Source organism: Egretta garzetta, unplaced genomic scaffold (genome assembly GCF_000687185.1).
Source record: "Egretta garzetta isolate BGI_Z169 unplaced genomic scaffold, ASM68718v1 scaffold361, whole genome shotgun sequence".
Taxonomy (NCBI): Eukaryota; Metazoa; Chordata; class Aves; order Pelecaniformes; family Ardeidae; genus Egretta; species Egretta garzetta.
The window spans coordinates 1,654,745-1,673,391 of NW_009258688.1; the positions used below are offsets into that span (position 1 = coordinate 1,654,745).

An 18,647-nucleotide genomic window follows, 5' to 3' on the forward strand; every position below is an offset into this window, starting at 1 on the left:
GCCTTACCCAGGCATTTCTGCAAAGTATCCAAAGTAATAGGAGAAGATATTGCACATAACTTATTTGTTTGTTTCTTGCTGTGATCTTTGTGCTTCCACTGGTCAAAAGAAAGTCCAATGGGAAAATAAATCCTGTGTTGGTTTTCTTAATAGACATTTAATTAACTTACTACACATGCAATCTGATGACAAACTTTTAACAACACTATCAGAAAGAATTTGTTTTTAAAAACTTCATTCCTCTGTAATAATTCAATAAAAATTCTATTTAATAATAGTCTTGATACTGGACATTTTGTAGTAGGAAAAGTTCTAGCATACATTACTTATATATAGCAAATCATGCAATTCTCTTATTTGTTTTGTTTCATCCTCAGTGCTGTTCTTTGCTTCAGGATCTGTTAAAGTGTGGGAGCACGCTACACTCTTGGCTCTGCTTTCTGTAACGTTAAAGCTGAGTTTGAATGTGAAAAATAATTCATGGTGCTACAGTTTAGCATATCCATTATAGCTATCAGAGCAGAAAAGCTGTTTCATGTAATTGCACTCTGCAGACTAGAAAGTTAATTGCTAAATCAGTTTAATCCAGAAAAGTATTGTACCTTTCAACTCTTTGGAGCTGGCCTGATTAGTAAAAATGAGCATAGCAAAACGAAATCATTCTTATTGACAATAGCAGACATGAAACCTTCAAAATTAGTACGTAATGCTGATTTAATATATTTAATCTCAGGATAGTAAATAATTAATTTCCTTTTGGCATTCAGTTATTAAGTTGAAAATCTCAGCAGAATATTGAGTGTAAAGTTAAAATTCTTAAAAATAGAAATAATACTGTCAGGTGAACCTTCCCCACTGCCTTTTAAGTGGTAGTGATAAGTACTTGTGGTGCTATTGCATGTTAAGTGTTCACAATTTAGGAAGAGTGTTTATACAATTTTCATTTTCACTTAAGACTTATCTCCTGCCTTTTGCAGCTGATACCTTCAATAAGCTGATATTTATCATTCCTTCTTTCAGACTAAATAGGACAGTACCAGCAGAATTATTTAAAAAAGCATAAATGGGAAATCAATTTTCTGTACAATTCTTTTTTTCCATATAGAATCTGAGAGCTGTTTTCACTTAACTTATTTGAATGATTTAAATATTTAACTCCATATATTTTAGGTATGAGTCTATAAGAAAACTTTTATACTAGTATATCTTCTTAATAATGGAAGACTGTGCCCTTAAATAACAATTTTCCCCCCAAAATTAGTGTTTAGAAAGAGCCATGAAGTTTGCGTTTGAAGAGTTCCATCTCTGGTATCAATTTGCATTGTCCTTGATGGCAGCAGGAAAAGTAAGTCTTAATTTTTGGATGTAATTCTTGTATTGATGGGGTTTGATAACAACTTTTGGCACTTCCATAATTTTAATCTGTGGTGGTTTTGAAAATAATTCTAATCCTTAAATCAGCTGAGTACACTGTACTCCTGAATTCATGCCTAGTGCTGTACAAAGAATGTTATTTCAATCGTTTCTAACTTAGGAAGACTGAAAGGTTGTGATAAGAACTGTCTTGTCAACAAGCTTAAGCTAAGCTAATTGAATATAAATAGTGAATTATACCAGATGATACTGGCCACTAACAACCTCGTTTAAGTGCTATTTTGATGAGTGAATTTTATGCTTAGGCGCAAATTTAATGCTGATTCATGATGCTCTTGCTTTTTCTTTCTTTGGGAATCTCTGATTGTGTCTTTTTTAATATTACTGTCTTTGAGGCTGTATTCTGTGCAATTATAGTGAGTTGGATTTTTTTTTAATTTTATATAACCTAGGAACTTATGTTATCAGATGCAATATTCTATTTTTGGTTCCTTTTGCTTTTCCCTGTCATGTTATGGAAAATAAATTGCATTCATTATGTAATGTAAATAATACTAATTTTCTAAAAGATCATTCTCAATGGGGGTAATTTGCTTATCTTCAGTATGGGGGAAAGGAATGATTTGTATTTTCTTTAGAAAATATTTTTAGAAGCTCATTGGTTCTGAGGGGGCTTCGTTCTTCCCATTCTCTGTTTACTTAGAGTTATCTTCTAAACTGTGATTAGATGGAGGCAAATGCGGAGCAGTAGCACTCTGTTATACAGTCTTCTATCAGAGCTATTCCTAAGTGCTGTTGTAACTCCCAAAGAGCACTAGAACACTGCTTGTTCTGAAGACTCTGTCCTGTTCCTGCTCTTCCATTTGCCTGGCTCAAATGTTGTGAACTTACAGGCCTAGCAAAGTTTTCTCAAAACAGTTTTCTGAATCATTGGAATTACGTTCTGGGCAAATGTTTCACTAGGGATACTTAATGATAGTTCATAGTGGCTAAATAGTGACAGCAGTGCCTAAAGTCTTATGTTTCACTTGCATGAGGAGTTGTGACAAATTGTTGAGAAAATGTGTAGTAATGTCTTCTTCACATGGGAAAAATAAAGTAAACGATGGAAATAGGAATCTTCTGTTTGTGAAACATATTTCTACTTTTAGTAATTTCAATGGAAAATGTTTTTAACAGTCTGCTCGAGCTGTTAAAGTCTTGAAGGAATGTATACGTTTGAAACCAGATGATGCAACTATTCCACTCCTTGCTGCAAAGCTCTGTATGGGATCTCTCCACTGGGTAAGCTTTGCCACTCTGTCTTTTCAGCAAGAGCTGCGCTAAAACGCAACAAAATCTTGGTTTAGGGATGTAGCAAATACTTTTGCACGGTGACAACATGCATTTGGTCATTTCTGAAAATACAGCACAGATACATATATGCATATGTGCCTCCCTGTTTGCATGGCTAATTTAAAATATTTGACAGCAATAGTTATGTTTATCAGGGTAGCATATCTTGATACTGACCTAAGACACAGCTAAAAATGTATTAGAAATTGAAACGTTGGCATACAGAGATTAAAAATGCAACTTAGACTTCTGTTTCCTCTGTGCAAGAGGAAAATAACTTTTTGGGGAAGTTAACGAGACAAATCTCTTATATTCAAGAGACTCTTCTGGTTTGCAGACAGTTGGGGTTTATGAATTCCTAGCAGGGACAGTGTCTTTTTAAAAAATGTTACTGGAATTGTGTTTTACATAACCTTGAAATTGGTGTATCTTTAAAAAAACATTAAGGTGATCAAAGAACATTGTGTGGTTTTCAAGATACATGTGTAAGTTTTAGAAGAATGAGTGTGTTTAAAAAAGGAGGAAAAGAGGAGGAAGAGGTCACAATCAGAAATGGAGAAAATAGTGCTGTAGCAGAAACATAACTTGCTGAGTCTGACAAAAATAAGTCTTAATAATTAACATGGATTCTGTGAATTGTTCCCTATGGATTGACTCCATATGGAGTAGCTTACTGTACTTAGCATTTACATTTACTGGAATGGATTCAAATGTTTTTATTTTTTCTTTCTAGATAGTCAAATAGTGTGCTAGTATGGGTATGCAGTTAAGCCCTAATCTTCTACATGTTTCTCTATTTATGAGTTCACATACATCCAGCAATACTATATGTCAATACTGAGTTCTGCATGGCTATGCTTTTTTTCTTTTTTTTTCCAGGGTTGGAGCCATAGTTCTTGTAATTGATTTTCCTAAAGAAATAGCTCATGGGGCAAGAACTCTATTTATGAAATGCAAAAATGGTAGATGGCATATATGGACCAGAAATGCCTTTTTTAATTAAAAAAATAAATAAATAATTAGGCAAACCCACACTAAGTTTAGGATGATCTGTGTGTTATGTGCCAGTTTCTCTCAACCATAGGAATGAGTGCCTCAGCTTAAATCTGTGTTCTTTACTCAGTATTTAGCAGGGAAACTAAGTCTAATGACAAACTAAATACTCCTTAAAAGCAATTATGGGTGAGATTTCAACAGACTCAGTGTGCATAATACACATGCTGTGCATTCTTCTAATTATAATGTAAGCTTTAGCTAGCGTTTTAGACTTACATGGACGTTTTATAATATTTTCAGTTGGAAGAAGCTGAAAGATTTGCCAAAACAGTAGTTGATCTTGGGGACAAAACATCAGAGTTCAAAGCAAAAGGCTACTTGGCACTGGGATTGACTTACAGTCTGCAGGCTACTGATGGTAAGATAAGAATAAACATTCACATTTGGAAATTCCCATGTTGACTAAAAAAGGATACCTAGCAGAATGCTAGACTTAAAAGTTTCTGTGTGCAATCTTTTTTTTTCAGTCAATGTATTAAAACTTCTTCAATGAGCATGTGGAATGAAATGTCTTAATCTTGCATATCACTGATTAAATATATCCTTTTCAGCATCTTTGCGAGGGATGCAAGAGGTCTTGCAGAGAAAGGCTCTTCTTGCATTTCAAAGGTGAGTGGGTGTTAATAATTTCATTCTGCTGTATATAATGAAAAGCTTTATTATGTGCTAAAAAGAGGGACTTGTAAAAGATTGTATAATGAGGATTTCACCTCTGGGACTCTCCCTTCATAAGCACGGAATGTATTTCTTTGGCATTTACTTCGTCATTTTTTGTCAGAAATATCTAAATTGATTTCGAAGGATTTCCTTTTATTTAATTTTAAAGACATTTGTGTGGCTCTCTAGTATAAAGTATTTGCTCAAAGGAATATTCTCATCTGATGTAGAAGCGAAAATGGTGTGATGCAAGGTTTCAAGTCATGGTGATAGTGTTTCTAGAAGAGTTGGTCGCTGATCAGATTATATAGCAGGCTTTTGCAATTCCCTCTGTAGAGGCAGAGAGATAATTGAGGCCCTGCTGCTGTGGGTAAGGGGTGAAATACAGGTAGTAAGGTAGTAAGCTAGGGGAAAAAGAAAATTCTATCTGCAGATTTAACAGCGTAGGCAGTGACAACGCAAATGCCCCATCTTCCAAGTGCCTTGCATGGAAGTAGTGCTGTTGGGGATGACAGTAGTTCACTCTCAAGGGTTTGACTCTGCAAATAAAATTACAATAAACAGGTAAATGAGAACACCTCTATCCTAATTACAGAAGAAACAAATCTTGATGGCAAAGCTGGCAGAAGTGCTGCAACATCTAAACGTGTCTCTCTCTATGTTTATATACCTTTGAAAACCCTACTTCAGTGAGACAGGCCTAAATGCTTCAGGGAAGCAGATTTGTGCATTAAGGTGAATACAAAGTCTGGGATTTTTGGTGGTGATTTTGTATCTGAGGGGGTAAGGTTGAAAAAGTGCTTTGCAGGTAACTTTAGAGTGAGGGTGGTATGTATTAGTCCTTCCTTTTTCTGTCTTAACTGTTCCTCTATATGTAAATATCTTTTAACATATCTTTGCTCTTCCTGTTCCTTAAGGGCTTTTAATAGTTTTAATTACTTCAGCATTCTCCATGTTGAAACTGAACTTTCTACCTTCTGATTTATACCTCTGTTCCTCACCCATCCCTCTTACCAGTGACTTAATCATCACTGTTTCAAAAATACTGTGCTAACCATTTCTCACCATTCCTACCCATTCACTACTTTTGAGGTTCTCATAGTGATTTGCTTTCTTTTGCTGATTCTTTTAAACAGCAAGGGATTAAATGAACCATAGCCTGAAGCTAGTCCATTCCAGTTCAGTGCCTGCTGACTATACCCTCTAGTTTAGTATAGCGATTTCCAAAATTCTGAGAGTTGTTCCCTGCTGTCAGTCTGTCTGGAAAATTTCCATTTTCTGAGGTTTGAGGTTGTGCAGCATTTTGACCACCTGTAAATATAAGGATGCTTTTATAGGTAGCATACTGCTTGTTGTGGTAATATTTATTAGGTTGCTCTAGAAAAAGAATAAGTAGTTTGAGAATAAGCAATGCACAGTAAGTTAGGAGAACCACTTTTCAAACATTGTTCAGCTGCTTATCACTGAAAAATTACTCTTTCACACTTCCTATTCAAATATTGTTGCTTCGTTGTGTTATGTCGTCTTTTACCCAGGAACTTTTCTGTTTCATTCTCTACAGCTGAACAATAAGTCTCTTGATACCTTCTTAACTGTTCAGTTCTGAAGATTTCCTAGCAGGGACTTGTGCTAGCTGAAATCTGAAAACATATCTAGCATCTCTTCAGTGAACCGTTACAGGTGTCCTTTAGGTTGAGTGGAACTTCAAAGCTCCATATCACTACAAAAGTGAAATATTTGTGCTAACTAGCAGAATACAAATTTAGACACAGGAAGTCTTGGGAACATGAGGATTAATTGCATAGGATTTCTACGCATCTTTCTGATGCTTTAGGTTTCTTTGTTCTTTTTCCAGTTGATACAACCTCCTAGAAACAATATTCTGTATTTTTGAGTGCAGTTTCCAGGGTATTGATGTTAAGTTATATGTTCACCTTTTCTGCTAGCCTTTCTCAGAATGAACTTGTATGTAGGCTTTTAATTCAACTGTCTTTCGGAGGTGTTGGTAATATACGTGGTATATGTTTTGAAAACTTTGGTGAATTGCTGATGTTGCTGGTTTTTTTGATTTGTGATTGCATCTGTGATATTGCTGATATGAGTAGCTTGGACTCCACACAGAATCTTGACTAGAATCGTTTGGCCCTTGAAAAGAGCAGAGTTTCTGCATATCAGAAAGCCCTTAGCTACCTTCTAAGATAAGGGGAAAAGTATGTTTTGCAAGGTGATTGTTCTGCATATTATCATGCTTCCTCACTTGTATTCATAGAGACACTCTCACCTGATAGATCAGCTGTACTGGAAATCCACTTCAATGTAGTTGATAATGTTGCTGGTTCCTTGTGTTGATAACATAGGTGTACGATGTTACTGAAACTTTGTTACCACAGAGTGTATGTTATGCTTAGCATACCAGAGTCATGCCTGCTTTCTCTTCCCACATCTTAAAAATAAATGTTTTCCAGGAGGTGGAAGTTGAAATTCTCCATCTCCTACACAGTTTATAAAAGAAACAGCTGTACTGGGCTCAGTATTTTGATCTGCCAAGTTTTTTTGTTTGGGGTTTTTTAATCACTTACCTAGAGAACCAGTTCCTGAAGAAATACAGTTATGTTTTGGACCCTTGCCTATGCCAGATTTCAAGGCTACCAGTTTGTGATGGTGGCCATTTGAGAAGGTGCTTGTTGCTGTCTTTGCACAGTGCTGAGGGGGTGTTTGTTTCACTAACTTTTTTTTTTTTATTATTTTGGAAGGCTTTCAAGTGCTCTTCCTGTGGTTGGTGCGAATTGGAGTTTCACAGAACTCACCAAATGTTTGATAGATAGTAACAGCTTTATTCTTTCACTAGCTAAAGCTTGGGTGACTGAACAAGTACTCTCTAAGTTAAATTCCCTTGTTCTCACTTTAGCCTTGCTTGATTTGTGAACTAAAATTTAAAAAAGGACTGGTCGTGGACCCTGTTAGGGTAATATTTGACTGCAATCTCCAACTGAGAGATAAATTTAACAAAGTATGAAACTGTTTCCTAATAACTTAAACTACTTTGATATGTGTTGGGTGTAGTTGCTAAACTAATGGAGCTGTCTCTTTGGACTTGAGAAGAAAGAGGTTCATGATGAGTCAGATCTTATGCTGCCTTTTACTATAAAGCTATGATAAAGAAGCTGTCCAGCCTAGATTTCTTTTACATTGCTACATAGCAAGGTGCTCTGCTAACTTAATCTCTAAGCAACTCAAAGCTAAAAAGTAACTGGCTTCCTAGGAGGCTTAGTAAAAAAGCACGTAAACTTTGAGAGTCTGGAGAATGAACAAAACTGATCTACTTTGCTGCTACTCTTCCTCTTTGAGTTCTGTATTTCAGAACCGTCCTGGTGAGGGTCAGTGTGATTGCTTGGGTGCTTCTCGTGCAGATGACATAATTCTTGTCTTTAGAGGCATGTTGTTTGGGGGGATTTTTTTTTTCCTTTTCTTAGATAATTACATACAGTGTTTGTTTAGGAGTGTATTTTAACTGAAGAATAATTTTGTATTGCTCATTTTTGAGATTTACACTGAATTGACATAATTTCTATTAAAAACGACAATTGTTTTCTATTAAAAGTGCCAGAAAAGTCACTGGATTGAACACCACATACCAAAATACAGCATACATGTAGTGAAGAGATCCGAATACAAATACATTAATATGTATATATGTGTATGTCTAACTTGTATTAACAGGGGAAAAACTTACTGTTTTTTTCTTTTGTTTCTTTGTTTTTAAGGGCTCACAGTTTGTCTCCAACAGATCATCTGGCAGCATTTTACTTGGCACTGCAGCTTGCCATATCCAGACAGGTTAGTTGTGTTTTAAAAGTGCAGCCTCACACTGTTATATGAAGATTAGAATTTGTATGTGTTGATGGATACAGATGAAGATTTCTTCAATAAAAACCTGGGTTTCCTTGTGTGTATATGCATATCTATGGAAGAAAAAACCCTGAAATACTCTCTCTGAACACCTTCAGTCTTGTATGCTTCTCCCATTACATGTAATCTCTGCTTAGACTGGTTATCCGGAGCGTGGGACTCTTGAATAGCCTTTAATGATCTTACAGTGTTTAAATCTTGAGTATCTACTAAGATCTGTGCCTTTCTGAATGCTTGTAGGAGGTTTGGTTATTGTAAACATAATTACAAAAATGTGTTTAAGAAAACTGGAAAATATTTTAAAGCTGTAAGAGAGATCAGAGCTTAGTCCAACTTCTACAGCTGTTATGTTTAAGGGATTTAGGATTCTACCATGGATCACATGAATTTGCATAATGTGAAGCTGCTTTGTATATGTCATAGTAAGCCTTTTCCTGTGTCATGTTTATTTTAAGAAGTGGTTTTGAGCACAGTAGTTTACATACTCTAGGTGACTACTTTTCATTACTAATGAGTAGCAGAGACATTGGACTACATCACACTAGAGTGGAATGGATTGTCACTTTAACAGCACAAAATATTTTTCAGTAGCAGCCTATGACTTTGTACTTTTGAATTCCAAACTTCTCATATTGCTTAATTAAATTGCCAGGGTTTAACACTTAGTGTACCTTGAGCAAAAGCACATGCGGCTGAGGAGATAATGAAATTCCATGTGAAGAAAAGTTACTGTTGCAGCCTAGCTGTACATTTCAGTTAATGTATTACAATTAAAATATTTTCAAAATCATATAGGAATACAACCAATACTTGAAAAAGAATAGTAAGTGAATATTTTAAAGGGCTGAAGGGAACTGTTTTAATAAAACTTGTATCTTATTTTCCAGGGCTAATACATTATTTAAGTTTTACTGTTCACTCTAGAGCATCAGGTCCATTTTAAACTTCTGAGTAGTGTCTTACAGGAGTCTGTAGAATTCTACATGGTATCCAGGTGAATATTTCAAAAATTTTATGGATGTGCAATCAAGTAATAGGCAGTACTTCTAATAGTGGTGCTTTCTTTTTCTGCCTTTTTTTTTTTTTTTTTTAAATCAGATACCAGAAGCTTTGGGTTATGTTCGTCAGGCTCTGCAACTACAGGGAGATGATGCCAACTCTCTTCATCTCCTTGCGCTCTTGCTATCAGCCCAGAAACACTATCATGATGCTTTGAATATCATTGATATGGCCTTGAGTGAATATCCAGAAAATTTTATGTGAGTGAATGTCATGTTTGCTTTCTATGCTTTCTCTCATATTTGTTTTTCTTAGATCCTCATCTCATTCATGTAAAGAGGGGGTGGAGTTGAAGATTGGTCTGTTGTTCAGGGTTTTTTTTCCAACAGTGTTCCCCCCTGCCCATTTAATGCAAGTCTGCTTTTTATTAAAGGCTTGTTAAGTAGTGATTAAGTATTCAGTTTTGGAAGGGAGGCTAGAGCTGAATAGTTGATGTTATTTTGTCTTTTTTCTACAGACTCTTTGTTTAGATAATTTCTCCCTGTTGCATGCTTTAGAGTATTTTTGCTGTCCTCTGTTTTTATGCAATATTCTAAGAAGGATAAACAGGACTTTGCTATTAGCTAGGATAGATTTATCCTACAGATAACTCCATGTCTATTGTATGGAATCTATTCTGTAAAATACATCGTAACAGAGAATCTCCTCTTTTGCCCTTATAATAATCAGTCATATGAAATTGGCTGATGGATAACTAAATAAGTGACAGGGAAGAAACACATTTGGTAGGTGTTCTCTTGTGGTTTAAGAGAGAAATCATTCTTTGTGTTTATTCTTCATGTTAAGTATATCTTAAAATACGTTTGGATTTTGTACTTTTATAAGGGGTTTTTTTATTTTTAATTTTCTTATGAAAATCTAATGAAACACTTCACAGAGAAATATATCAGGGACAGCTTCCATTAACTTCCAATGTTCCATTCCGATGCTTTACCAACAGTTACTAAAGTTGTAATCTGCAGTATTACAAATATCCTAAATGCTTATTTAGACAATTTTTTTAACTATCTCAATTTTAACTTTTAAATGACTGGCCTGTATCACAAGTTGTTACTATATCAACATACCAGAAAAATATGATTTCTTTAACAATTATTAATGTGAAAACAGGAATTACAATGTTTTTCCTTCCTGTTCCTTGACATTTCATGCCTCTTTTTGGCTGTCTATATAAGGTAATGTTGCCTTTTTCCTCATAAATCTGACCAGGACCTCTGTTGATACCACCTCTCCTCAGAACTTCTGTGGCTCACGGCCAGTTCTGTGCAACTGCTTTTGTGGCCTTTTGCTGATTCTCTCTTCCTGGTTTATCCACACACGTATGACTTGTCTCTGTTCTTATTAGGGGCTTCCACACATGCTTCATGATTTCAGAACTCTCTAGAAGTTCCTCTCCCAAACCTGTCTGAGGGACCTCTCAGTAAGTCATTGTCTGAGGCAATTGGCGTATCAGCTCAACTTTATACCCTCTTGTTGTTAGAAACAAGCACATTCAAAGCACCATGGCCTGTCATCTTCTATCTGTTCTTGGTTCATCTTCTACCACTTAGTGGCAATGTAAGTGATGAAGATGAGGCTGCTATATCTCTCAGAATATCAACAGTCTAGAAGTGTTTCTGAAACTGCAGTTCTCCCTGTTGTAATAAGAGAACAAAGGATCATTCAGTAAAGTGTTTAAAATTACTCCTGTGAGCTTTCAAAAGGTATTTATGGGTTTTTCAAATATGGTTCACTTCTTTATAATTGCATCTTGTGGTTAAACATGTTGCCTGAGTTGCTTTAAAAAGTACTGACCTTTCTATTACTGTATGGATGTATATTAATCATATGGGTCATAGTGGTGGTTCTAAATTGTTAGTCCTTAGTTTGTATTGTATAATACAAACACCATGCTGATACAGTGTACTATGTTACAGCATACTGGTACAGATCAGGGAATTTGAGAGGAATATCTTGGCAGTAGGAATCGCCATCAGATGTGGCAACAATTGCTGAAGAACCCAAGGTGAAACACAGCTATATGAGAATCTAGACAGTCTTTTACAGCCTTGTTTTTAGTGCTGTCCAGTTAATTCTGGTTCCCAGAGAAGTCAAGGATACGATTGAGATTCCTTGTCTGCTCCCTGCAGTTCATACTGACAGCCAGGCAGACACATCTGGTCAATCATATAAATTTGGTTTGATTCCTTCATGTAACTGGGTTATTTTTTGCAAGGATCTATCAGCAAAACCTCAAGTTTACAGTCTGTTCTTGCACACTATATCTGGTGCTCTTGAAATGGTTGACAGTGCGTATGGGCATATATATAAAAAATATAAACCACAAATGCTTAGTGTATTGTTGATCTATTTTCTTGTTCTGCAATTTCTGTAAACATTACAATCTCACGTACTTCCTAGCAAACTGGGAAGAGATCCTCTTGTGTTCCTCTAAGGCTTGCTAATTCTAAGATATACTGAAACATTTGATTATTCACCTATGGTATTTTATTGACTTTTGTATCACTTCAAATATCATAATGTTTTACATTTTATCTTTTGGTTATGTCTGCAATCCCAGTAAGCCAAAGAGTACAAGACTTTTCTTGGTATTCTCTGTATTTCTGTTAGAATGAATCCATTACCTCAGCCTTATGGAAATTGGTACTTTGGTAGTTTTGCAGCACAATAAATCTCTGTACTTGGAAAATATTAAAGTAAAACATAGGGCTTGTGATTTATGTTATTTCTTATTTCTTTTACTGGTATTCTTATTTGCATACCTCTGTATGCTGTAGTTGCACTGCTGTACTGAGTGCTGTCCTGCCCTATTCACAGCTGTGTGGGTTTTTTTGTTTTGCTTTTCTTTGAAAAGAATCTAAATTTTCAGAAGATTATAATACTACATCTTTGTCAAATGCCAGAGGTTGCAAGGAAGTCATAGAATACACTGTGAGTCATGCCGAAAGTGGATACTTCCCAGCACTCTTCTGTAGTCAATTAGTAAATATATTGCCTGTCAGTTTTTAACCTTTGAAAATCTATTGCATTTCTAGAATTCATGTTCAATATTTGAGGTGTATAGCAAGCATACCTTTGTATCATAAAATAGCATTAACCTTCCTGCACTGTAGAGCTAGGAAGTTGCTGACCAAACGTGGCCATGCACCTCTGGGTCAATAAGTAGAAAAGAAATTCCTCAGAGCCAAAGACCTCTGTTCCAGGAGTGGAAGGAATGAGCAAATGTCACATTGTGCTGTCAGCAGCAAGGTATAGCTTTTTCTTTGAATAGAGTTGATTGTTCTTCCTTTGTTCGTTATATTGGCAGCACAAATATGCAGTCTTCTCTGAGACCTTAAGGGGTATAGGAAGAACTATTGGTGAAAGTCTAAGAAACGTCTAAAAATGAAATAGGTACATAGTAACGTTTTCCAGAAATAATCAAAATGCAAGATATGTGCTGAATATCTATAGCACTATCATTTCAAACTTTTTGTAAGCTTAAAATGCTAGGTTGTAACCATGCTACTGATAAACAAGTCACCTGTGTTTTTCAGAGCAATACAATCAGTCTACTTTTAAATGCTAGCTAACCTCTGAAGCCTCCAGAAATCTGAGAGTGCTTTGACCCAGGGCCAAAAAGATCTCTAGACAGAAGATTACTGAACAAATTAAGATTGCTGAAAAGATTATGAATACCATCTCTGGTGAGATGGGTAGGAGTAAGGTGCCAGCTGAATAGTTCATCTCAGTCAGGTCCTGCTGCATTTGAATTCATCTAAAGTTACACTGCTCTTCCCCACCTTTCATTAGACAAATTGTCCCTGTAGTAGAAATGTGAAGTCCAGTTCTTCTCCAGCTTGACAGAATTTGAACCCACAGATGATGCAGCTCAGAGTCTGACAGAAGCAGGGACATGCTGCCCTGGATGCAAAGACAGTAGGCAGGAGGGAGCCACAATATATCCTAAATTACTAGAGTACTTAACTATGAAGGAGGCTTGAGGTCTTAGCTGCTTGGGTTTTCCTTGAATTTTATTTATTTTAATCCAATGATTGCCTACTCTGAATGTACAAGCAGTCCCAGAGGCATGCATTACAGTCCGAAGGTGTATTCAAGGTGATGCGAAATAATGGTGGTTGTGTTGCATTGGTTCATATGGGGTTTGTGTATCTTGTGCAATGTATATAGTAGTTATATATGTGATTACCTGAGGAACCTGATTTACAAACCCCTTTCCATGACTCTTTCCTGTCTTTTTATCTGCTTGTTATGAGGAATCTACATCATAGTGGTCTTTTGAATGGTATGAAATCTTGAAACAACACTTCTATCTGTTTCTACTTCATCGTTAATCAAAAGTCAATTCTCAGTCAAGGGAGACAGAGTTAGTTTCTTAATGAAATACTTGCGATGCTGTTTTCTTAATCTTAGCTGTTTGGGGTTCCCTTGTTATTTTAAGTGCTAGGGCACTTAAAGATGAATATAGTGCCTGAAATTAGTGTAATTAGGCAAAATAAATAATAAATATTAATTGCTAATTTTATGCTGAAAATTGAACTGCAGTGGATAGCAGCTGACAAGCTTTTAAAGTAGCAGAAGTAGGGAACAGCAGATGGGTTATTTGAGGAGTGCAAGCATGTTATTTTAATGTTAAGTACACTCAAAAAAGGAAAGACATATGGTAACAGGTTTGAAGACAACTGAAGACTAAGTTCACAGTTTAAACATTTACATTTGTTGAAGTGTGATGGAAATTTTTTTTCTTCCAAACATATTTCACAGAAGCATCAGGCCAATATCTCACTCCTCTGAAAACTATTAAATCCTTTCCTTCCTGATCCTCGAGGGCTCTTTTGAGCTACGTTAGGTTCCCCAGAATCGCAGAGCCTTTTTAACATCCCTCTCAGTTCATTGATTAACAAACTTGATTCCTTCTGGTAGTTTTCCGGGTGGGCACAACAGAAGAGCTGGTTGATGCACGCAGTGTGTGATGATACATACACTGATGTTTTGCAGGATAGGGGTGTATTTATCAGTTAAAGGGAATAGACTATGCTATTCTGTTGTCCTAAGGTCGATTGTAGTTGCACTGTAGTGTGTGGTGCTGGTTAAACTTGCAATTTTTTTTTTTCCTTGATAAACAGAACACTTGGATTTATTTGAGGAAAGGGCAGTAATATATGATTGGACAAGAAGCAGTGATCTGCTAGGCTTGCCAAAATCATGTCTTTTAGGTTGGTGTATACGTTTTGTCAACATTTGACAACATGCTTTTTCAAAACCATTCCATTTTGATCCTATCTATCTATCTATCTTGGGAGTTAAATGAATTTGTTCTCAGGAATGGTTCTTCTGTAAGTCGTAAAGGACAGTATCAGTTCCTTGTGTTTTTTCTTTTCATGCTGGGCTTGTCTCTTTTTTTTGTTTGGTTGGTTTTTTGGGTTTTATTCCCTTTGGTGGTTGTTATGTGCTTTTACAGAATCGTCCATTAAAAAAGACATTGTTAATAGGTAGATATTACTTTTATATAACAAATTGGTCATTGGCCTCAGGGTCTTTTCCCTGAATTATATTTGTTAGGCTGTAGATTCTTCTTTGAAACTTGATTGAAAGAATCCCAGTTTGGGTCATGAGCTGGCTGCCGCAGGGTGTTCAAGGCAGGAAAACAAAAAGTTTTCAAGTATAACTAATTTGTTCTGGCTTTAGTCAGAAACTATCTTCATTATAGTTTACAGATTTACATTTTCTTAAGGACATTGAGTTCATAAGATGGAATACAGATAAACTCCACCAAAAGTCACAGGACTGACTGCTGCTTTTCCTTGCAAAGGAGCAATGCTACTGCTTTGTGAACAAATGTATGGGGAATAATATTTCAAAGGACAGAGCAGAGGCCATCCAATGAACACAAAGGATACCTATTTATGGTTTCCACAAAATAGTGTTATTTTGGGGCTACAGGGCTCGGTTTGCTGCATCTTCTGCTTGTTTGAGAGTCAGGCTTCATATAGCAATCTGAACTGCCTATTTTTACTTCCTCTATGTTTATATATATATATATATATATATATACACATACATATATATATATATGGGCTTCCCACAACTGGGGATCTGTGAAACCAAAGTTAGAGATTACCCTTGTGATTAATATTGGCACTATAGAAATGTGTCACTTTTCCTGAATCACTTGGAACAGGTTTCACATCTTTTGGGTATGTTTGGTGATGGTTTGAGAAACAGTTTAAGGGACTTCTTTTTTTTATTAAGTTAGATGATTTTCTGAAGTTTTTACAAAAACTAGATTTGGTTGCTTGACCTCCTGTTGCTGATGGGCATCCAGTGATTCAGTCAATTGGATTTCTTGAAGGAACAAGATTGATAAAAGCAGCTGAAAAAAATACCTAAGTAGACATTGCTGACAGTTGGGTTCGGTAACCTCATCTCATTAATTGTATCTTGTTTGCTTGCAAATGCAGCTTCGATAATTGAGACTCATCCTGACTGTTGATGCTTTGAACAAAAATAAGAAGCAGATGTGATTAATTGGGAAAGAGGTAACTGGCTTCAGGATAAGGCGAGAGAAACGGATTGGGTAGCAATGTCAGAGAAATCCAAAAGAAATCGCCAGGAAATAAGATTAATTTGTTCAGTCATGCAAAAAGTTATTTCAAGGTACTTACAAATGATGATTTTTCATGTTTTGTAATGAACAATTTATATTTATATCTTTCCTGATAATAAAACTTTCCTTGAATATTCAAAAATGGAGTAGGCTGACTATGCAAGGGTTCACTTTGCAATTGCAGCAGACACCTCTATGAATTTCTTGCTGTACTTTGATTATCATGGTGATAAAAGTGATGCACCTAAAGATCACTGGATGTGTAAGTGTATATATATATGTTCTATATATATATATCTCATATATATATATCTTATATATATATAAGTATGTATATATATATTCTATATATATATACTTACACATCCAGTGATCTTTCTAGTTTAATGTTGTCATTCTCCCTATAGGTTAAATTTTTGCAGTTGTGTCATTTTGTGTTTTGATGATCATGTAGATGTTATGGAGTTGACTAATGTGAAGCTGTAAGCTTTCTACAGCAAGCGTTAAAAGGACAGCTTTCAAAACTGAATGCTGAAATTTATAGCGTTTGAAGCCAAGAGGATTGATTTTTTTTAAAACCCCTGACCTTCTATATATCAGAAGTTGCTAAATTTGCTTTAGTTTTTCCATTAATATAGGTTTAGCTAAAGCATACTTTCCAGAGGACATCCAATCTTGATAAGAGCACATCAAAAACTGGAGAAACCATTACAACATGTGGTAGCTTGTTTTAGTGTTTCAGTTGCACTCTTCATTAAGACTGTATTTTTGTTCTTAATTTGAATTGATCCCTTATTTGTTTCCAGCTATTGGTTTTTGTATCATTCTTTTCTAAGAACTCTCTAGTACTGGTGACTTCATGCTCTGATGGTAGCTTGTGTAATCAGGTTGCCTCCGAATGTCCTTTGTGATGTTTCTATTATATGTCACCGTACTTGCTGTAGCCTTTCAGTTACCTGTTGCACTGTTGAACTGTAGTGAGTTTTCATCACATGTAAGCAACTACTGCACAAAATACACTGGTATCATTTATCACTGCTTTATACAGGGAATCGCCTGCCTCATGTCTGTTGGAAAGGATTGTGTTCATTATTTTGAGCATAATTGCTTCGTTGGGGGCTTCTATTCAAATACGTATTTGCATGCGTTCTTATTTGTTTCTTGGTCAGTTATTTCTATGATATATTTCCACATTAGAGTGCAAAGGCTGTATATGTTCCTATAGCTATATGCTGGATTTTGGAAAAGAAATCTCGACTGAGAGCTATTAAGCCGTGCTGCTGAACAAATTGTTTGGAAAGTTTCCTACTGTGCTGTTATAAAGACCTTTTAATTAGGAGAGTATATTACATGTAAATTAGAGTCCTGTTGGACTCAAGTGGAATTCCCCAAGCAAAGGGTCTTAAAGCAGTCAGTCCTATCTCCTCCTTTTAAAAGAAGCTACAAACTTGCAGACAGTATACTTGTCAAATTCTTGACTCTGAATGAAGTAAGCACAGGGAAAGCTAGATTTTCTTTTAATTTTAACCTTTTTCTTCTAAACCACTTATTTATGAGTAATTACAAGACTGTCAGAAGGGTACTTGCTGATAGGATGTACTGACTAAGAGAAATTTAATTTGCTATGGTTTGGCTTCCTCTTACATCCTCATTTCTTTTATGTTTCCTGTAGCAGTCATTGGAAGTTTTTCCTATATTTGTAATTGTTGAATGCAAGAAGTGACTGGCTAAGACTTTGTTTAGGAAAGGTGAATAGATTTAGATTCTTTCAAATAATCAATATTGAATAATACTTGTTCAAAGTTAATTTTATGCATTCTGCGTACTGCTTTCCCACTTTAATTACTCTGTGGGGTCTGTCAGTTAACCTGATTTAATTTATACAAGCAATTGATGCTATGACAGGTTGTTACAGAAATGAGAGCAACTGCACGAAGTATGCATGTGAATGTAAGTTTTACATCAGTGTAGTTATTTTTTCCCTTAGAGTCAGATAATATGAAAAGAAGCTTATGTTGTCTGTTAAAAACAAAAGTTTATTTTCAGACTTTAATTTTTCTCTGTAGTGCTACATTCTGCATCATCCTTTTTGTGACTTTGTGTGGGTTTTTTTTTTTCTTTTTAATACAGGATCAGTGTCAGACTAGTTAGTTTAAGATTTCACAAGTCATACATTTGGATTTGGTAAGGTTTTTTGTGGTTCATTATTTTGTTTGTTTGGGTTTTTTTAACGTAGTGCCTAGGTTTAAAACCAGAACATCTTCTGGTTTAAAACCAGAACATCTACAAAAGTAAAGCAGCTGGTTTTAAAATGACACCCAAGGTGAGCAATACCTGTTCATTGAAAGAACTGAGAGTTCTCCATACTAATAATTTTACTTGTCTCATAGCAGAACTCTGTTTTCTACTTTCAACTACTTTGAATTTTTACTTCATTCTACAGAATACAAATATAGTTAATAACTTAATTCGGTATTGGACAAATTTACTCCTCTTGGTCTCCTGACATTATAAGACCGTTGCTGTGGAAGGGAATCGGTGGTCATAGCATCTTGGGTATTTTATTTCAAATAGTGAAACAGGCTGGCTGAAAAGAAGGAGGCATAACTAAGACAGCAATTTTGGAGATTCACAAGTCCTTTCTATGCTA

The 18,647-nt window shown here is 35.6% G+C and overlaps 1 protein-coding gene across 1 annotated transcript in view; it reads left to right on the forward strand.

Moving 5' to 3' along the window:
• LOC104135350 (tetratricopeptide repeat protein 7B) overlaps positions 1-18,647 on the forward strand; it is a gene marked incomplete at its 3' end in the record, with an annotated part of 73,486 nt that overhangs the window by 45,335 nt on the left and 9,504 nt on the right. The window contains exons 9-14 of the mRNA XM_009648984.2: positions 1,262-1,345; positions 2,554-2,658; positions 4,006-4,123; positions 4,317-4,374; positions 8,187-8,259; positions 9,430-9,590. Coding sequence (XP_009647279.2) covers positions 1,262-1,345; positions 2,554-2,658; positions 4,006-4,123; positions 4,317-4,374; positions 8,187-8,259; positions 9,430-9,590 — 599 coding nt within the window. The remainder of the gene's footprint in view (positions 1-1,261; positions 1,346-2,553; positions 2,659-4,005; positions 4,124-4,316; positions 4,375-8,186; positions 8,260-9,429; positions 9,591-18,647) is intronic.